The sequence below is a fragment of the Schistocerca nitens genome, chromosome 3 (assembly GCF_023898315.1).
Source record: "Schistocerca nitens isolate TAMUIC-IGC-003100 chromosome 3, iqSchNite1.1, whole genome shotgun sequence".
Taxonomy (NCBI): Eukaryota; Metazoa; Arthropoda; class Insecta; order Orthoptera; family Acrididae; genus Schistocerca; species Schistocerca nitens.
The window spans coordinates 344563960-344581682 of NC_064616.1; the positions used below are offsets into that span (position 1 = coordinate 344563960).

Here is a 17723-nt window from a genome sequence, read left to right on the forward strand (position 1 = left end):
CATTTCTATATAAAGGACGTTCCGAAACTATTCGTTCAGATTAACACAGGAAATAGAGAGCATTAAAACGAATATATTTCAATAAGGAAAATATGGTCTCCGAAGTCAACTTGTAATGTTAGTGGTGCTGACGTAAGTTGTTGTATTGGTTTCGCTGACTGGAAATGTGTACTGCCATTCAAATATGCCGGCCGGAGTGGCCGAGAGGTTCTAGGCGCTACAGTATGGATCCGCGCGACCCCTACGGTCGCAGGTTCGAATCCTGCCTCGGGCATGGATGTGTGTGATGTCCTTAGGTTAGTTAGGTTTAAGTAGTTCTAAGTTCTAGGGGACTGATGACCTCAGAAGTTAAGTCCCATAGTGCTCAGAGCCAATTTTGAACCATTCAAATATCAACAATTCGCATGTTGGGACAAATGTGAGTCCACGACGTATCCGATCTCGTGCTCATCAATGGGATTCGGTGTTAATATGTGTGCGGCATTCTCAGTGGTAGCCTAATTGGACCATACATACTTTCATTCCGCCTCAACGGAAAGAGATATCGCGTTTTCACGGAACATGTGCTGTCAGAACTGCTGGAGGTTGTACCTCTCAATGCTAGACAAAGTATGTGCCGCCAGCACGATATCGTGTCTAACCGTTTCAGCACTGTTGTGGGAAATCATCTGAAAGCCACCTTCGGGAATCGATGGATCGACAGAAGTGGCTCTTTGGCCTGGCCTTCCGCGTTACTTGATCTCGAGTGTTTAGATTTCTTCTTCTGGGGGCATATGAAGCAGCTGGTGTATGAAACCGTTGTGGAAACAGAAAACCTCTTCACTTGAATTGCGGTCGCTCCTGGTGCCATTACCGACGTGCCAGCAGTTTTTGAACGGGCAGGACAATCTTTGGTCCGACGATGTACTGCGTGCGTACAGGCCAATGGTAGCGCATCCTAGCAGTTCCTGAGAATACCACTACTGTAAAGTAGCATACTGAACTACCTCCTGTGTAAATCGTCCATAGCATCAGAAAATGCCATCAGCGACCATATGTACCACAGCGAAATATATTTGGTTTGGTGCGTTTCTTTGCATGGCCATCTCCCGCAGCAGCTGTTGACATGACATTAGTTATTATTGGTTTCTTCGTCTTAAGCTTAATGCAATTTAACTAAATAGAGTTTTACATCAGACGGGTTTCGCTTGTATTTATAAAGTATCTTCTGTGTTTATTGTTTTGATGTTCTCTACCTCCTGTAGGTGTGTGGAAAATTTAAACAGTCATTCATCTCTGTACAGTGAGTAGTAATCATAATATTAAAAAAATGTTTCAATAACGTTCTACATTTACAAATAAAAAATAAAACTGTATTTCTTTTGTATAGATATGAAGACGCTTGATGTCTGCTGGGGCAGATTGTTTCTGTGAAATACTTCGTAAATAAACATTTTAAACATTTTGTAAGTTACTGTTTTTATCCACACAGTGACAAAAACATCATATTTTCCTAAAACATGAAGATTCGTACACACATCGACTATGATCTCTGTCCCATCGCCACCAGTCTGGTTCCTGTGTCTGCACTAATTACCATTTTCCCTGCTGATGCTTGTCCTACTAATATAATTATGCGAACTCAGTTGGGTTCGTTTGTGGGGAATCTGCATCAAGGCACTTAAGGATTTCAAATGAAGTCTTTGGGTCATTACGTTGTAAATTTCACCAGGCCCTATTCACAGTTATGCGTAACTTTTGGACACTAGTTTCATGTTTTCGACGTACGAGGCTCCTCTCGTAGGAAAACCAAGAGGACTGCCCTTAGATGTTGACGTTATAAATTGCGTCTCTAAGTCTTCTGTACTACTGCATTTATTGCCAATAACATCACCTCTTAAAGAACGGCCTTTTATCGTTACAAAAAGAATGGTTTCCACGATGTACTTACAGTCGGCTCTTTCAGTAGAGTTTCTGTCTTGGCCATTACCTCTCGGGTTAAAGTGCCTGGAATTCGGCTAGATCTCCTGATCTCTCCCCAATAAAAAGCTTACAGGGTGAAATTAGAAGCGACCTCCAGAAAGCACGTTCAGCGCTCAGGCTTATCACGGGACGTCATCAGACAGCTGTGCGAAGCCTGACAGCTATTCTCAAAACGAAGGCAAGAACACTACCTTCTCGCAACAGACGTATCGGAACGTTCAGTAATAGTGTGGATGACTCGCTGAGGTTGAAATCGTTTCCTATCATCGATACTTTCTCCCTTCGTCCTAAATTTCACTCCATGAGAAAGTGTCCATTCTCTGCAACAGTTTCTCCCACAGGTGTTTGTGGCATTAAGACTGCATATTACACACAAAAGCCATATACTTACTTCCTTCAAACGTGTCTAATGCTGTGCAGTAAGATGAAATCACAAGAAAGAAAAAGAAGCGAAGCAGGTGATAAACCTGAAAGAATCTTTGTCTTGTCATATATAGTTGGAAGATGACAATGGTAAACCACCTTCACCACGATCTTTTCCGGAAACGAACGGGCCTTTCATTGACTCCAAATGTAATTAACGACACTTTTCATTTAATATACGCAGTTAGAGGCTTACGTAAACGATCATCTGAACTACGGTTTTTCTCTCAAAATATCAGATATTTCACAAATCAATATATTAGGCACATTTTTTGGTTTATATGGAGAAAACGTGTTTGAGATTTCTCTTTAAAATATCTTTGGCCTTCATTTTATTACAGATGATCTTACTTTATGGGTGGAAATAGTGCTTATATTATTCTATACTTATCTTTAGCTATACACTAAATATGCTTTCCACACTTCGTTTCAGGCCCAACGCTTGTGTTGTGGAGGAAGTACCCGGGACGAAGCTGCGATTCTACACAGAGTGCAAGTACTGGCGCAACAGAGACATCTGCGGACAAAAAACGTAAGTTATTCTGAAGTGTCAGTCCTCGTGTTTAGCTCATTCACAAATGATGTAACTAACCACATGCTACATAACGCAGACAAGACATATGCAGGCAAAAATTTTCGCTGTTGCTCGGTTGAATTCTTTTCGGTTATTTCCTATTACCAAAACCTTTTCATCACTTAAGCCGGTAACATTTTATCCTTGTGACAATGGAAATGATTTTCTATCAATTATGAAATGTGGCAGAGGCAGCGTACCTTGAAAATATTTTCATTCACCAGACACGAGGTAGAGTTCTGAGTCAAATTCTCTTCTCCGTCTTTCAGGGTACAAGAACTATGATTAACTCATAAGAAAGGGTAATAAACTGTTCAATGAGCAAAATTAAGTACCTCGTTTTGGTGACTCGTTTGTCTGTCTTTTATTTGTTATTTGTCCACGGGAAGACTACTCGAAAAATCTGAAAAAAGTAAAATTTGCCAGCAAGACAACATTCGTCGTATGATCTATTTATTCCCTAGCAAATGTACACCGATCTTAGCTTTTAGTGTGCTATGTCTAGGCGTTACAACCCGCCACACCTTTTCCCGTTCGTTACGCGCGTACAAGTTTTCCTTTATAACCTACCTTCTCCGCGTTTCCTCCAGTTCAGTCAAGCCGGTATCATACATAAAATCCATTTCATACCTCTTCTTGTGATGATAAATATTTAACATTTCACTCACGTGATCTGCTTCATTAGAGTAACACAATTGAGTAGATATTTGCAACTACGTTTCTCCTCCTTAACATTTAGTGCAGTCAGTGCCGTATTATTCAGTGTTACGATTACAGTAAGCTGAGTTATCGAAACATTTTTGGGTACTTCACTCCTTTGGCAACGCTGTTGCACATACCGTGTCTGATGGGTCCGCCACACTATCTCTAAACTCATACTGTGTACACTTTATAGGCTCAGTCTGTAACAAATCGTCTACGAAGTGATGTATGCGCGAAGATGTCGCATGGGAAATTATGTGTCGTAAAGTAACGAAGGAATCATTAAATAATTTTAGAAATAAGATGATCTATTCCTTCAACAACATCCATTCTTCAGAAAAAGGAGAGGACTTGAATCTCACGTGGGGTGTTACCCTGATATAAACTCTTCCTATTGTAGGAAATTTATTGTGTACGCTCAGGGAAAATATGTTTTCAATTTTCCATGAGACAGACATCAGGGAAAGCAACTTTTAACTTGAAGTGTCTCTTCACTTTAGTATAATGTGGGTGAGATATTTTAATCTACCTTCTATGGTATCCTCAAAGTTAACACCAGACAGTTCATCTTCAGCAAAAATAAACGCTTTGTGAATTTGAATCAGTAGACCTTGTTTTGGTTAAAGTGCAATGTGATATTCGAGTGCTTTATTGTAAACTAGAGTAGCTCTCTCCTGTGTCAAGAAATCCCGGTGTCACAGTTTGCCTGTCTTCTGCACATATAGCATTTCTCAAAAGAGTATTCTCTTTTGTAATGTGAGAAGCCACTTTACTAAGCAAATACTGAGATATACTTTCATCCACTCGTAAGTATTTTACGTCCTCCACAAACTGCTTACGTAACACATTTTGCTGAATGCTTTTACTATCTCGACGTAATACCTATGGCTTCGTTGAAGTATGTTTCCTTTTTTTCCGCCGCTTTTCTTCCAAACACACACACAGCGCAGTTGTGGAACTAGCAACTGCAGTGCATAATAATAAGTTGTTGTCCGCCATCTTGAAATTTGATGAAAAATATGAAGACAGTGTAATACCCCTTTTTATCGCCACGTCAGATATCTTTGTCAAATAAATTTGATGAATATTTGATCATATCTTTGACCAAATCTTTGTCAAAGAAATATGATAATGTAATACCGGCCTAAGTTCACTAGTCAAAATCTTAGACATCTCCTTTTAGAGGGCGCGATATTCGCTTTACAGTGTCGTTGCTGGTGCAGAACTGGTACTATGTGGTCATGTGATCCTCCACCGTTGACGCAAGTCGTAGGAATACAGTGGTATACACTGAACAGCCAAAGAAACTGGCACACCTGTCCAATGTCGTGTAGGGCCCCCGCGAGCACGCAGAAGTACCGCAACAAGACGTGTCATGGACTCGACTAATGTCTGAAGTAGTGCTGGAGGGAACTGACACCATGAATCCTGCAGGGCTGTCCATAAACCCGTAAGAGTACGAGGGGGTGGAAATCTCTTCTGAACAGCACGTTGCAAGGATGCAGGTGATCAGACAGAACGCTTACGTACGTTTCACCTGTCAGAGTAGTATCTAGACTTATCAGGGGTCCCATATCATTCTAACTGCACACGCCCCACACAGTTACAGAGCCTCCACCAGCTTGAACAGTCCCCTGCCGACATGAGGGGCCATGGATTCATGCGGTTGTCTCTGTACCCGTACGCGTCCATCCGCTCGATACAATTTAAAACGAGACTCATCCAACCAGGCAGCATGTTTGCAGTCATCAACAGTCCAATTTCTGTTTTGAGGGGCGCAGGTGAGGCGTAAACCTTTGTTTAGTGTAATCATCAAGGGTACACGAGTGGACCTTCGGCTCCGAAAGCCCATAACGATCATGTTTCGTTGAATGGTTCGAACGCTGACACTTCTTGCTGGTCCAGCATTGAAATCTGCAGCAATTTGCGGAAGGGTTGCATTTCTGTCACGCTGAACAATTCTCTTCAGTCGTCGTTGGTCCCTTTCTTAGAGGATCTTTTTCCGGCTGCAGCGATTTCGGAGATTCGATGTTTTACCAGATTCCTGATATTCACAGTACACTCGTGAAATGGTCGTACGGGAAAATCCCCACTTCATCGCTACCTCGGAGATGCTGTGTCCCATGGCCGTGCACCGACTATAATACCACGTTCGAACTCACTTAAATCTTGATAAGCTGTCATTGTAGCAGCAGTAACCGATCTAACAACTGCGCCAGACACTTGCTGTCTTATGTAGGCGTTGCCGACCGCAGCGTCATCTTATCCTGTTTACATAACCCTATATTTGAATACGCGTGGCTATATCAGTTTCTTTGGGGCTTCCGTACATGTGCCAGTCGGTTGTAATGAATCAGCGCAGTTGGATCGACGTGGAGACTTGACAGAATGGCAGAAAGGAGCTATCACGTTTGGACACGCCCTTGACCACACCAAGAATGAAGTTACTCGATTTGTTGGCGTATCAATGCGGATCGTCCAACGTGTCTGCTGGGAGTAGTGTAGCACTCGCAGCCTCGGCGTTAGAACGGTGGATGTAAAAAGTTCCTTACCGACAATTTGCGAAGTAGAGTGTTAAGCATTGGTAGTGGAAACCGGTTTCAAACACGACAGGAGTTTCCAGAATGAGATTTTCACTCTGCAGCGAAGTGTGCGCTGATATGAAACTTTCTGGCAGATTAGAACTGTGTGCCGGACCGAGACTCGAACTCGGGACCTTTGCCTTTCGCGGGCAAGTGCGCTGCCAACTAAGCAACCCAAGCACGACTCACGCACCGTCCTCACAGCTTTACTTCTGCCAGTACCTCGTCTCCTACCTTCCAAACTTTACAGAAGCTCTCCTGCGAACCTTGCAGAACTAGCACTCCTGAAAGAAAGGATATTGCGGAGACATGGCTTAGCCACAGCCTGGGGGATGTTTCCAGAATGAGATTTTCACTCTGCAGTGGAGTGTGCGCTGATATGAAACTTCCTGGCAGATTAACACTGCAGAGCACATACCCGCGAAAGGCAAAGGTCCCGAGTTCGAGTCTCGGTCCGGCACACAGTTCTAATCTGCCAGGAAGTTTCATATCAGCGCACACTCCGCTGCAGAGTGGAAATATCATTCTGGAAACATCCCCCAGGCTGTGGCTAAGCCATGTCTCCGCAATATCCTTTCTTTCAGGAGTGCTAGTTCTGCAAGGTTCGCTGGAGAGCTTCTGTAAAGTTTGGAAGGTGGGAGACGAGGTACTGGCAGAAGTAAAGCTGTGAGGACGGGGCGTGAGTCATGCTTGGGTTGCTCAGTTGGCAGAGCACTTGCCCGCGAAAGGCAAAGGTCCCGAGTTCGAGTCTCGGTCCGGCACACAGTTTTAATCTGCCAGGAAGTTTCACGACAGGAGTTATTGCCGTCAGCGAAAGCACGTCTATAGCAACCAATTTTCGAGTGAAAGTTGCTAATGCAACTGCCTGCACCGGACATCTGGAATCGGTACCTCTCTTAAGACCATACCCACAGCATCATACAAAATTGCACGTCTCTGATGGTGTAAACAATACAGAAACTGGACAGTACCTGACTGGACGTCGAGTCGCGAGTTTACCTGATTTCCAGTGACACAAGGCGTCGACTGTACCGACGGCATAACGAAGCGTTTAACACGTAGTGTGTGGAGATCTTCCAAGATGACAACAGCCGTCTTCACAGAGCTGCGCGCACATGTTCTTGGTTTGGTGCGCATTCAGGCTTCATGTCGCCCCTCGACTGGCCCGCTAAACCTCCCGATCATAATCCCGAAGAAAGTCTGGGACTATCTGGAACAACACGTCAATTGTGGCAACCAGCATCCCACCAGTTTGGTAGCCCTGCCGGATCTAATCATCAATGAATATATATGATATACCTGAAGAAGCTTGTAGACTATTTTCCTCGACGAACTGAAGACATTACGAAGGCTAGATTCGGTGTTACACAGTGTTAGCGAGATATCTCCACGGGGTGACAAATATTTTGTCAGGTGTGTTTTTATGTACTACTTCAGCTAACCTAATACTACTGCTACCACGGCTAACAAGGGGCTGAATCCGAACTCCATTGACAAAGTATCGGTTGTTTTTCAGGGACACATTTTTGACACTGTTTTTGTATAGAGGACTTCGGTGTCTCATTACAGAGTAATTACGTAATCATGATTTACTCGATTGATTACCCCAGTTACCTATTTTTCTGTGAAAATACCTACACAATGATGTTTCGTTGAATGGTTCGCACGCTGACACTTGTTGCTGATCCAGCACTGAAATCTGCAGCAGTTTTCGGAAGGATTGCACTTCTATCACGTTGAACGATTCTCTTCAGTCGTCGTTGGTGCCGTTCTTACAGGATATTTTTCCGGCCCAGCGATGTCGAAGATTTGATGTTTTACCAGATTCCTGATATTCACGCGACGCTCGTGAAATGGTCGTACGGAAAAATCCCCACTTCATGCTGTGTCCCATAGCTCGGGCGCCGACATTAACACCATTTTCAAACTCACTTAAATCTTGATAGCCTGCTATTGTAGAATCAGCAACCTATCTAACAACTGCGCCAGACGCTTGTTGTCTTACATAGGCGTTTCCGACCGCAGCACCTACTGCGCCTGTTTAAATATCTCTTTATTTAAATACACATGCCTATACCAGTTTCTTTGGTGCTTCAGTGTAGATACTGTACGCAGGAAAATTAAAGAGACCTTTGGATACAAGAGAACCACCTGTACGAATATCAAGATCTCAGATGGAAAACCAGTCTTTAACAAACAAGGGCATGTTAGAAGGGTGGAAGGAGTATATAGAGGGTCTATACAAGGGAGCTGTACTTCAGGATAATGTTATGAAAATGAAAGAGGACGTAGATGAAGATGAGAAGGGAGATATGATACTGCGTGAAGAATTTGACAAAGCCCAGAGAGACTTAAGTCGAAACAAGGGCCCGGGAGGAGACAACATTCCTTTAGAGCTACTGATAGCCTTGGGAGGGGCAGCCATGACAAACCTCTTCCGTCTGGTGAGGAAGATGTATGAGACAGGTGAAATACCTGCAGACTTCAAGAAGAATATAGTAATTCCAATTCCAAAGAAAGCAGACGCTGACAGGTGTGAAAATCACCGAACTATCAGTGTAATAAGTAACGGTTGGAAAATACTAACACGAATCCTTTACAGAAGATTGGAAAATCTGGTAGAAGCCGACCTCGGGGAAGATCTGTTTGGGTTCCGGAAAAATGCAGGAACTCACGAAGCAATACTGACCCTACAATTTCCCATAGAACATAGTTTAAGGAAAGATAAACCTAAGTTTATGGCATTTGTAGACTTAGAGAAGGCTTTTGTCAGTGTTGACTGGAATACTGTCTTTCAAATTCTAAAGGTGGCAGGGGTAAAATACAGGGATCGACAGAGTATGTACAACTTTCACAGAAACCAGATATCAGTTACAAGAGTCGATGGGCACGAAAAGAAAACTGGTTGAGAATGGAGTGAGACAGGTTTGTAGCCTATCCCCGATGTTATTCAATCTGTATACTGAGCAAGCAGTAAAGGAAACAAAAGAAAAATTTGGAGTAGGAATTAAATTTCAGGGAGAATAAATAAAAACTCTGAGGTTTGCCGATGACATTGTGTTTGTGCCAGAGACAGTAAAGAAGTTTGAAGAGCAGTTGATCGGAATGGACTAAAGAAAAACGAGGATAATGGAATGTAATCGAATTAAATCAGTTGATGCTGAGAGAATTAGATTAGGAAATGAGACACGTAAAGTAGTAGATGAGTTTTGCTATTTGGGAAACAAAATAACTTATGATGGTTGAATAGGGAGGATATAAAATATAGACTGGAAATGGCAGGAAAAGGGTTTCTGAAGAAGAGAAATTTACTAACGTCGAGCATAGATTTAAGTATCAGGAAGTCCTTTTTGAAAGTAGGCATGTATGGAAGTGAAACATGGACGATAAACCGTTTAGACAAGAAGAGAATAGAAGCTTTTGAGATGTGATGCTACAGAAGAATGTTGAAGATAGAATAGGTAGCTCACAGAACAAATGAGGAGGTAATGAATAGAATTGGGAAGGAGAGAAATTTGTGGTACAACCTGACTAGAAGAAGGGATCGGTTGATACGACACATTCTAAGGCATCAATGGATCACTAATTTAGCACTGGAGGGAAGTGTGGGGGTAAAAATCGTAGAGGGAGACGAAGAGATGAATACACTGAGCAGATTCAGAAGGCTGTAGGTTGCAGTAGATACTCGGAGATGAAGAGGCTTGCACAGGATAGAGTAGCATGGAGAGCTGCACCAAACCAGTCTTTGCACTGAAGACCACAACAACTGCATGCGATACTACCGCCATCCGTATGTATGTATATCGCTATCTCGTAACTTTTGTTACCTCAGTGTATTCCGGGTAACAATCTCTGATTTTTCGACTGACAGTACGAAAATACTTCCTTAACAAAAGAAACATTCCACAGTGGACACTGGTAACTGTCCTTGCTGGTGTCATGTGCAAAAGTCTATGCGCCCAGTTACAGGGTCAATAAATCTCTTGCTCACTTTTGCGCACTAAAATGTTATCATTCGCATAGGTATCTGGTGATGGGCTTTCTTTTCTCGGACCCTTTCCTTAGTTCCATGAGAGGGCTATCTAAATTCTAGATGCCGGTGTTATATGAGACTACTGTTTGTGCCACTGTAGCAGGTGACAAGGTAACAACAGCGAATCGGAAGCATGTACCCGGGAACTGTTGTATTACTGAGAGACGTCTGTACTGTGCGGCAATTAGCTTTATTCCTTTCCATGTGCCTTTTGTGAAGCGGCTGCCTGCTGAATACATGCAGTGCGTTGGAATGGAATCGTTGACAGCCAGGACGTGGGCAGCTAGTAGCCATCCTTCCTGATAGAGAGTTCAACTATCTCAATAATCTGTCTTTATCCGTTATTGCATCTGCGGCTACCTTGATACTGATTTCCTTCAGTCGCACAGAGAGACACGGGTGTTCTTTTCCTTCTCCTTGGTTCACCAACACTGACGTCGCTGCACTCACACCGAACTGTATACATAGCTGGAGCATGAAGACCGCCTATGAAATCCTTCGTGGGCTTCAAAAGACTGCAAATATTGCTCCTGAACAGAAATATAGGCTTTATACACGGCCCAGTCACATTAATGTGACAACCGTCTATTTTCTACGTCAACGCGCAATAACCATTCAGAGACAGTAGGTGGCAGCACTAGCAGTGGAGGGTATATAAAACGTGTCGGGGGACACGGAAAATAGTGCAGTCGTTGTAATGAGGAAACTGAGCGACTTATCTGACGTCCAAAAGGGCATGATCAATGGCTTTTGGACCAATAGTTGAAGCATTTCCGAAACGGCTGGGCTTGTAAACTGTTCACGTGCCGCCGAGGTTAAAGTATACCGTGCGTGGCAAAATGGCGCTATTCAAAACTGGCACCGACGTAGCTGTCGTGGCCATAGATGACAGGTGTGCATGACAGCTGCGGAGATGTGTGCGGGCGAAAAGACGTGCAGCTGTTGAGCAGCTGACCGCCCACAGGAACCAAGGGGCTACCAAAAGTCTGCCCTCAACGAGCGTTCAGCGAACGTTGCTACATGGCAGGCAATTGGTTCATGCGCCCATGCTGACCCTGTTTATCGGCGACCAAGGCTCGAATTTGCACGCCAATATTGCAACTGATGTCCACTGAGTGGCGACAGGCGGCCTTTTCAGATGAATCACGTTTTATGAACCAGCGGACAGACGTCCGTAGCTGTTTACGACCCTGTAACAATCGTCGGGGAGGCATCGTTATGATCTCGGGAATGTTTTCGTGATATTTTCTACATCTACATCTACAGCTACATCCATACTCCGCAAGCCACCTGACGGTGTGTGGCAGAGAGTACCTTGAGTACCTCTATCAGTTCTCCCTTCTATTCAAGTCTCATATTGTTCGTGGAAAGAAAGATTGTCGGTATGCCTCGGTGTGGGCTCTAATCTCTCTGATTTTATCCCCATGGTCTCTTCGCGAGATATACGAAGGAGGGAGCAATATACTGCTTGACTCCTCGGTGAAGGTGTATTCTCGAAACTTCAACAAAAGCCCGTACCGAGCTACTGAGCGTCTCTCTTGCAGAGTCTTCCACTGGAGTTTATCTATCATCTCCGTAACGCTTTCGCGATTACTAAATGATCCTGTAACGAAGCGCGCTGCTCTCCGTTGGATCTTCTCTGTCCCTTCTATCAACCCTATCTGGTACGAATCCCACACCGGTGAGCAGTATTTAAGCAGTGGGCGAAAAAGTGTACTGTAACCTACTTCCTTTGTTTTCGGATTGCATTTCCTTAGGATTCTTCCAATGAATCTCAGTCTGGCATCTGCTTTACCGACGATCAACTTTATATGATCATTCCATTTTAAATCACTCCTAATGCCTACTCCCAGATAATTCATGGAATTAACTGCTTCCAGTTGCTGACCTGCTATATTATAGCTAAATGATAAAGGATCTTTCTAGCTATGTATTCGCAGCACATTACACTTGGCTACATTGAGATTCAATTGCCATTCCCTGCACCATGCGTCAATTCGTTGCAGATCCTCCTGCATTTCAGAACAATTTTCCATTGTTACAACCTTTCGATATACTACAGCATCATCCGCAAAAAGCCTCAATGCACTTCCGATGTTTTCCACAAGGTCATTTATATATATCGTGAATGGCAACGGTCCTACGACACTCCCCTGCGACACACCTGAAATCACTCTTACTTCGGAAGACTTCTCTCCATTGAGAATGACATGTTGCGTTCTGTTATTTAGGAACTCTTCTACCCAATGACACAACTGGTCTGATAGTCCATAAGCTCTAACTTTGTTCATTAAAGGACTGTGGGGAACTGTATCAATGTATGTTTTCTGGGAGATGTCGTGATTCTGGAATGCACAGCGGATCAACGCAAGCGTGCATCTATCCTTAGGGACCATGTCCATCCCTACATGCAGTGTGTGTTTCCTCGACACGACGGCATCTGCCAGCAGGACAATGCAACGTGTCACACATTTCGCAGTGAACGTGCGTGGTTCGAAGAGCACCAGGATGATTTTATCGTTGTTCTACATCTACATCTACATCCATACTCCGCAAGCTACCTGACGGTGTGTGGCGGAGCGTACCCTGAGTACCTCTATCGGTTCTCCCTCCTATTCCAGTCTCGTATTGTTCGTGGCAAGAAGGATTGTCGGTATGCCTCTGTGTGGGCTCTAATCTCTCTGATTTTATCCTCATGGTCTCTTCGCGAGATATACGTAGGAGGGAGCAATATACTGCTGGACTCTTCGGTGAAGGTATGTTCTCGAAACTTTAACAAAAGCCCGTACCGAGCTACTGAGCGTCTCTCCTGCAGAGTCTTCCACTGGAGTTTATCTATCATCTCCGTAACGCTTTCGTGATTACTAAATAATCCTGTAACAAAGCGCGCTGCTCTCCGTTGGATCTTCTCTCTCTCTTCTATCAACCCAATCTGGTACGGATCCCACACCGCTGAGCAGTATTCAAGCACTGGGCGAACAAGCGTACTGTAACCTACTTCCTTTGTTTTCGGATTGCATTTCCTTAGGATTCTTCCAATGAATCTCAGTCTGGCATCTGCTTTACCGACGATCAACTTTATATGATCATTCCATTTTAAATCACTCCTAATGCCTACTCCCAGATAATTCATGGAATTAACTGCTTCCAGTTGCTGACCTGCTATATTATAGCTAAATGATAAAGGATCTTTCTAGCTATGTATTCGCAGCACATTACACTTGGCTACATTGAGATTCAATTGCCATTCCCTGCACCATGCGTCAATTCGTTGCAGATCCTCCTGCATTTCAGAACAATTTTCCATTGTTACAACCTTTCGATATACTACAGCATCATCCGCAAAAAGCCTCAATGCACTTCCGATGTTTTCCACAAGGTCATTTATATATATCGTGAATGGCAACGGTCCTACGACACTCCCCTGCGACACACCTGAAATCACTCTTACTTCGGAAGACTTCTCTCCATTGAGAATGACATGTTGCGTTCTGTTATTTAGGAACTCTTCTACCCAATGACACAACTGGTCTGATAGTCCATAAGCTCTAACTTTGTTCATTAAAGGACTGTGGGGAACTGTATCAATGTATGTTTTCTGGGAGATGTCGTGATTCTGGAATGCACAGCGGATCAACGCAAGCGTGCATCTATCCTTAGGGACCATGTCCATCCCTACATGCAGTGTGTGTTTCCTCGACACGACGGCATCTGCCAGCAGGACAATGCAACGTGTCACACATTTCGCAGTGAACGTGCGTGGTTCGAAGAGCACCAGGATGATTTTATCGTTGTTCTACATCTACATCTACATCCATACTCCGCAAGCTACCTGACGGTGTGTGGCGGAGCGTACCCTGAGTACCTCTATCGGTTCTCCCTCCTATTCCAGTCTCGTATTGTTCGTGGCAAGAAGGATTGTCGGTATGCCTCTGTGTGGGCTCTAATCTCTCTGATTTTATCCTCATGGTCTCTTCGCGAGATATACGTAGGAGGGAGCAATATACTGCTGGACTCTTCGGTGAAGGTATGTTCTCGAAACTTTAACAAAAGCCCGTACCGAGCTACTGAGCGTCTCTCCTGCAGAGTCTTCCACTGGAGTTTATCTATCATCTCCGTAACGCTTTCGTGATTACTAAATAATCCTGTAACAAAGCGCGCTGCTCTCCGTTGGATCTTCTCTCTCTCTTCTATCAACCCAATCTGGTACGGATCCCACACCGCTGAGCAGTATTCAAGCACTGGGCGAACAAGCGTACTGTAACCTACTTCCTTTGTTTTCGGATTGCATTTCCTTAGGATTCTTCCAATGAATCTCAGCCTGGCATCTGCTTTACCGACGGTCAACTTTATGTGATCATTCCATTTTAAATCACTCGTAATGCGTACTCCCAGATAATTTATGGAATTAACTGCTTCCAGTTGCTGACCTGCTATTTTCTAGCTAAATGATAAGGGATCTATCTTTCTATGTATTCGCAGCACATTACACTTGTCTACATTGAGATTCAATTGCCATTCCCTGCACCATGCGTCAATTCGCTGCAGATCCTCCTGCATTTCAGTACAATTTTCCATTGTTACAACCTCTCGATACACCACAGCATCATCTGCAAAAAGCCTCAGTGAACTTCCGATGTCATCCACCAGGTCATTTATGTATATTGTGAACAGCAACGGTCCCATGACACTCCCCTGTGGCACACCTGAAATCACTTTTACTTCGGAAGACTTCTCTCCATTGAGAATGACATGCTGCGTTCTGTTATCTAGGAACTCCTCAGTCCAATCACACAATTGGTCTGATAGTCCGTATGCTCTTACTTTGTTCATTAAATGACTGTGGGGAACTGTATCGAACGCCTTGCGGAAGTCAAGAAACACGGCATCTACCTGTGAATCCGTGTCTATGGCCCTCTGAGTCTCGTGGACGAATAGCGCGAGCTGGGTTTCACACGACCGTCTTTTTCGAAACACATGCTGATTCCTACAGAGTAGATTTCTAGTCTCCAGGAAAGTCATTATACTCGAACATAATACGTGTTCCAAAATTCTACAACTGATCGACGTTAGAGATATAGGTCTATAGTTCTGCACATCTGTTCGACGTCCCTTCTTGAAAACGGGGATGACCTGTGCCCTTTTCCAATCCTTTGGAACGCTACGCTCTTCTAGAGACCTACGGTACACCGCTGCAAGAAGGCGGGCAAGTTCCTTCGCGTACTCTGTGTAAAATAGAACTGGTATCCCATCAGGTCCAGCGGCCTTTCCTCTTTTGAGCGATTTTAATTGTTTCTCTATCCCTCTGTCGTCTATTTCGATATCTACCATGTTGTCATCTGTGCGACAATCTAGAGAAGGAACTACAGTGCAGTCTTCCTCTGTGAAACAGCTTTGGAAAAAGACATTTAGTATTTCGGCCTTTAGTCGGTCATCCTCTGTTTCAGTACCATTTTGGTCACAGAGTGTCTGGACATTTTGTTTTCATCCACCTACCGCTTTGACATAAGACCAGAATTTATTAGGTTTTTCTGCCAAGTCAGTACATAGAACTTTACTTTCGAATTCATTGAACGCCTCTCGCATAGCCCTCCTCACACTACATTTCGCTTCGCGTAATTTTTGTTTGTCTGCAAGGCTTTGGCTATGTTTATGTTTGCTGTGAAGTTCCCTTTGCTTCCGCAGCAGTTTTCTAACTCGGTTGTTGTACCACGGTGGCTCTTTTCCATCTCTTACGATCTTGCTTGGCACATACTCATCTAACGCATATTGTACGATGGTTTTGAACTTTGTCCACTGATCCTCAAGACTTTCTGTACTTGAGACAAAACTTTTGTGTTGAGCCGTCAGGTACTCTGTAATCTGCTTTTTGTCACTTTTGCTAAACAGAAAAATCTTCCTACCTTTTTTAATATTTCTATTTACGGCTGAAATCATCGATGCCGTAACCGCTTTATGATTGCTGATTCCCTGTTCTGCGTTAACTGTTTCAAATAGTTCGGGTCTGTTTGTCACCAGAAGGTCTAATATGTTATCGCCACGAGTCGGTTCTCTGTTTAACTGCTCAAGGTAGTTTTCAGATAAAGCACTTAAAAAAATTTCACTGGATTCTTTGTCCCTGCCACCCGTTATGAACGTTTGAGTCTCCCAGTCTATATCCGGCAAATTAAAATCTCCACCCAGAACTATAACATGGTGGGGAAATCTACTCGAAATATTTTCCAAATTATCCTTCAGGTGCTCAGCCACAACAGCTGCTGAGCCAGGGGGCCTATAAAGACATCCAATTACCATGTCTGAGACTGCTTTAACCGTGACCTTCACCCAAATCATTTCACATTTCGGATCTCCGTCAATTTCCTTCGGTACTATTGCACTTCTTATGGCTATAAACACGCCTCCCCCTTCACTGTCCAGCCTGTCTCTGCGGTATACATTCCAGTCTGAGTTTCTCCGTGCACCAAACCCTCCTGATTTAAATCCAGTCGAGACTCTATGGGACCACCTCGATCGGGCTGTTCACGCCACGGATCCTCAACCGAGAAGCATTGTGCAGCTGACTACGGCGCTGTGGTCAGCATGGCTCCGCATCCCTGTCGGTATCTTTTAGAACCCCATTGACTCTCTTCCTGCACATATCGCGCTACTAGAGATGGTTATTCAGGCTTTTGACAGGTGGTCACATCAATGTGGCTGGACGGTATAGGTGAGCAGCATTGTTCCTTGCTACGTGAACCCACGACGCCTCTCACAGTTAACGAAATGTTGGAAGTTTATTTTATTAACGTTATACTTCGAGTATTGGTACTTTCCGTGGCTTTTCTGGCAAACTTGTCCACATTTTTTTTCGCTATTAGACTTACCTGCGTGATTTGTGAAGAAATAGATGGATGTTACGTACGCAAAGGGGAAAGAGATGTGGTAATTAAATCAGGGAACCGTCTCATTAACGTAAGGAAAATATCACTAACATCGCAACTAATTATGCCTCTGCAGAGTCTGACAATTGAACTTCCAGTCCTTGCGAGTCCTCCCTTGAGATGAAAATGATGGCGTTTTATTTCTTTCAGTTATACTTCGTTTTGCAAGTATAAACCGTATTTTAAACGTTAGATGCCCTCTCCTGTAGTATGGTCACAGTCTCTACAGGTGACTATAATCATATCCCTCCTATTTGCAACAGCAATCATCCGCTGACTTATTTGCTACCCGTCTTTTCGAAGAATTTTCAGAAGATGTGTAAGACAGTAACACATCTCGGTAAATGTAATTTATGGCCAGAAATATAAATGGCGTGCTGGAAACTGGATAGTGCCACAGGTCCTGTTGCAGGTCCACTGATTTTTGCAATACAAAGGTGGTTCTAAATCGTTAGGGTAAAACGGTGGAGATGGTACAGGGTCTGAAACTGAGCATTTGAGGTCAGAAATCGACAATCCGAAATAAA

At 43.8% G+C, this 17723-nt stretch overlaps 1 protein-coding gene across 1 annotated transcript in view; it reads left to right on the top strand.

Moving 5' to 3' along the window:
* Window positions 1-17723, top strand: part of LOC126248296 (transforming growth factor-beta-induced protein ig-h3-like) — a 414865-nt gene that overhangs the window by 157886 nt on the left and 239256 nt on the right. The window contains exon 2 of the mRNA XM_049949161.1: window positions 2819-2917. Coding sequence (XP_049805118.1) covers window positions 2819-2917 — 99 coding nt within the window. The remainder of the gene's footprint in view (window positions 1-2818; window positions 2918-17723) is intronic.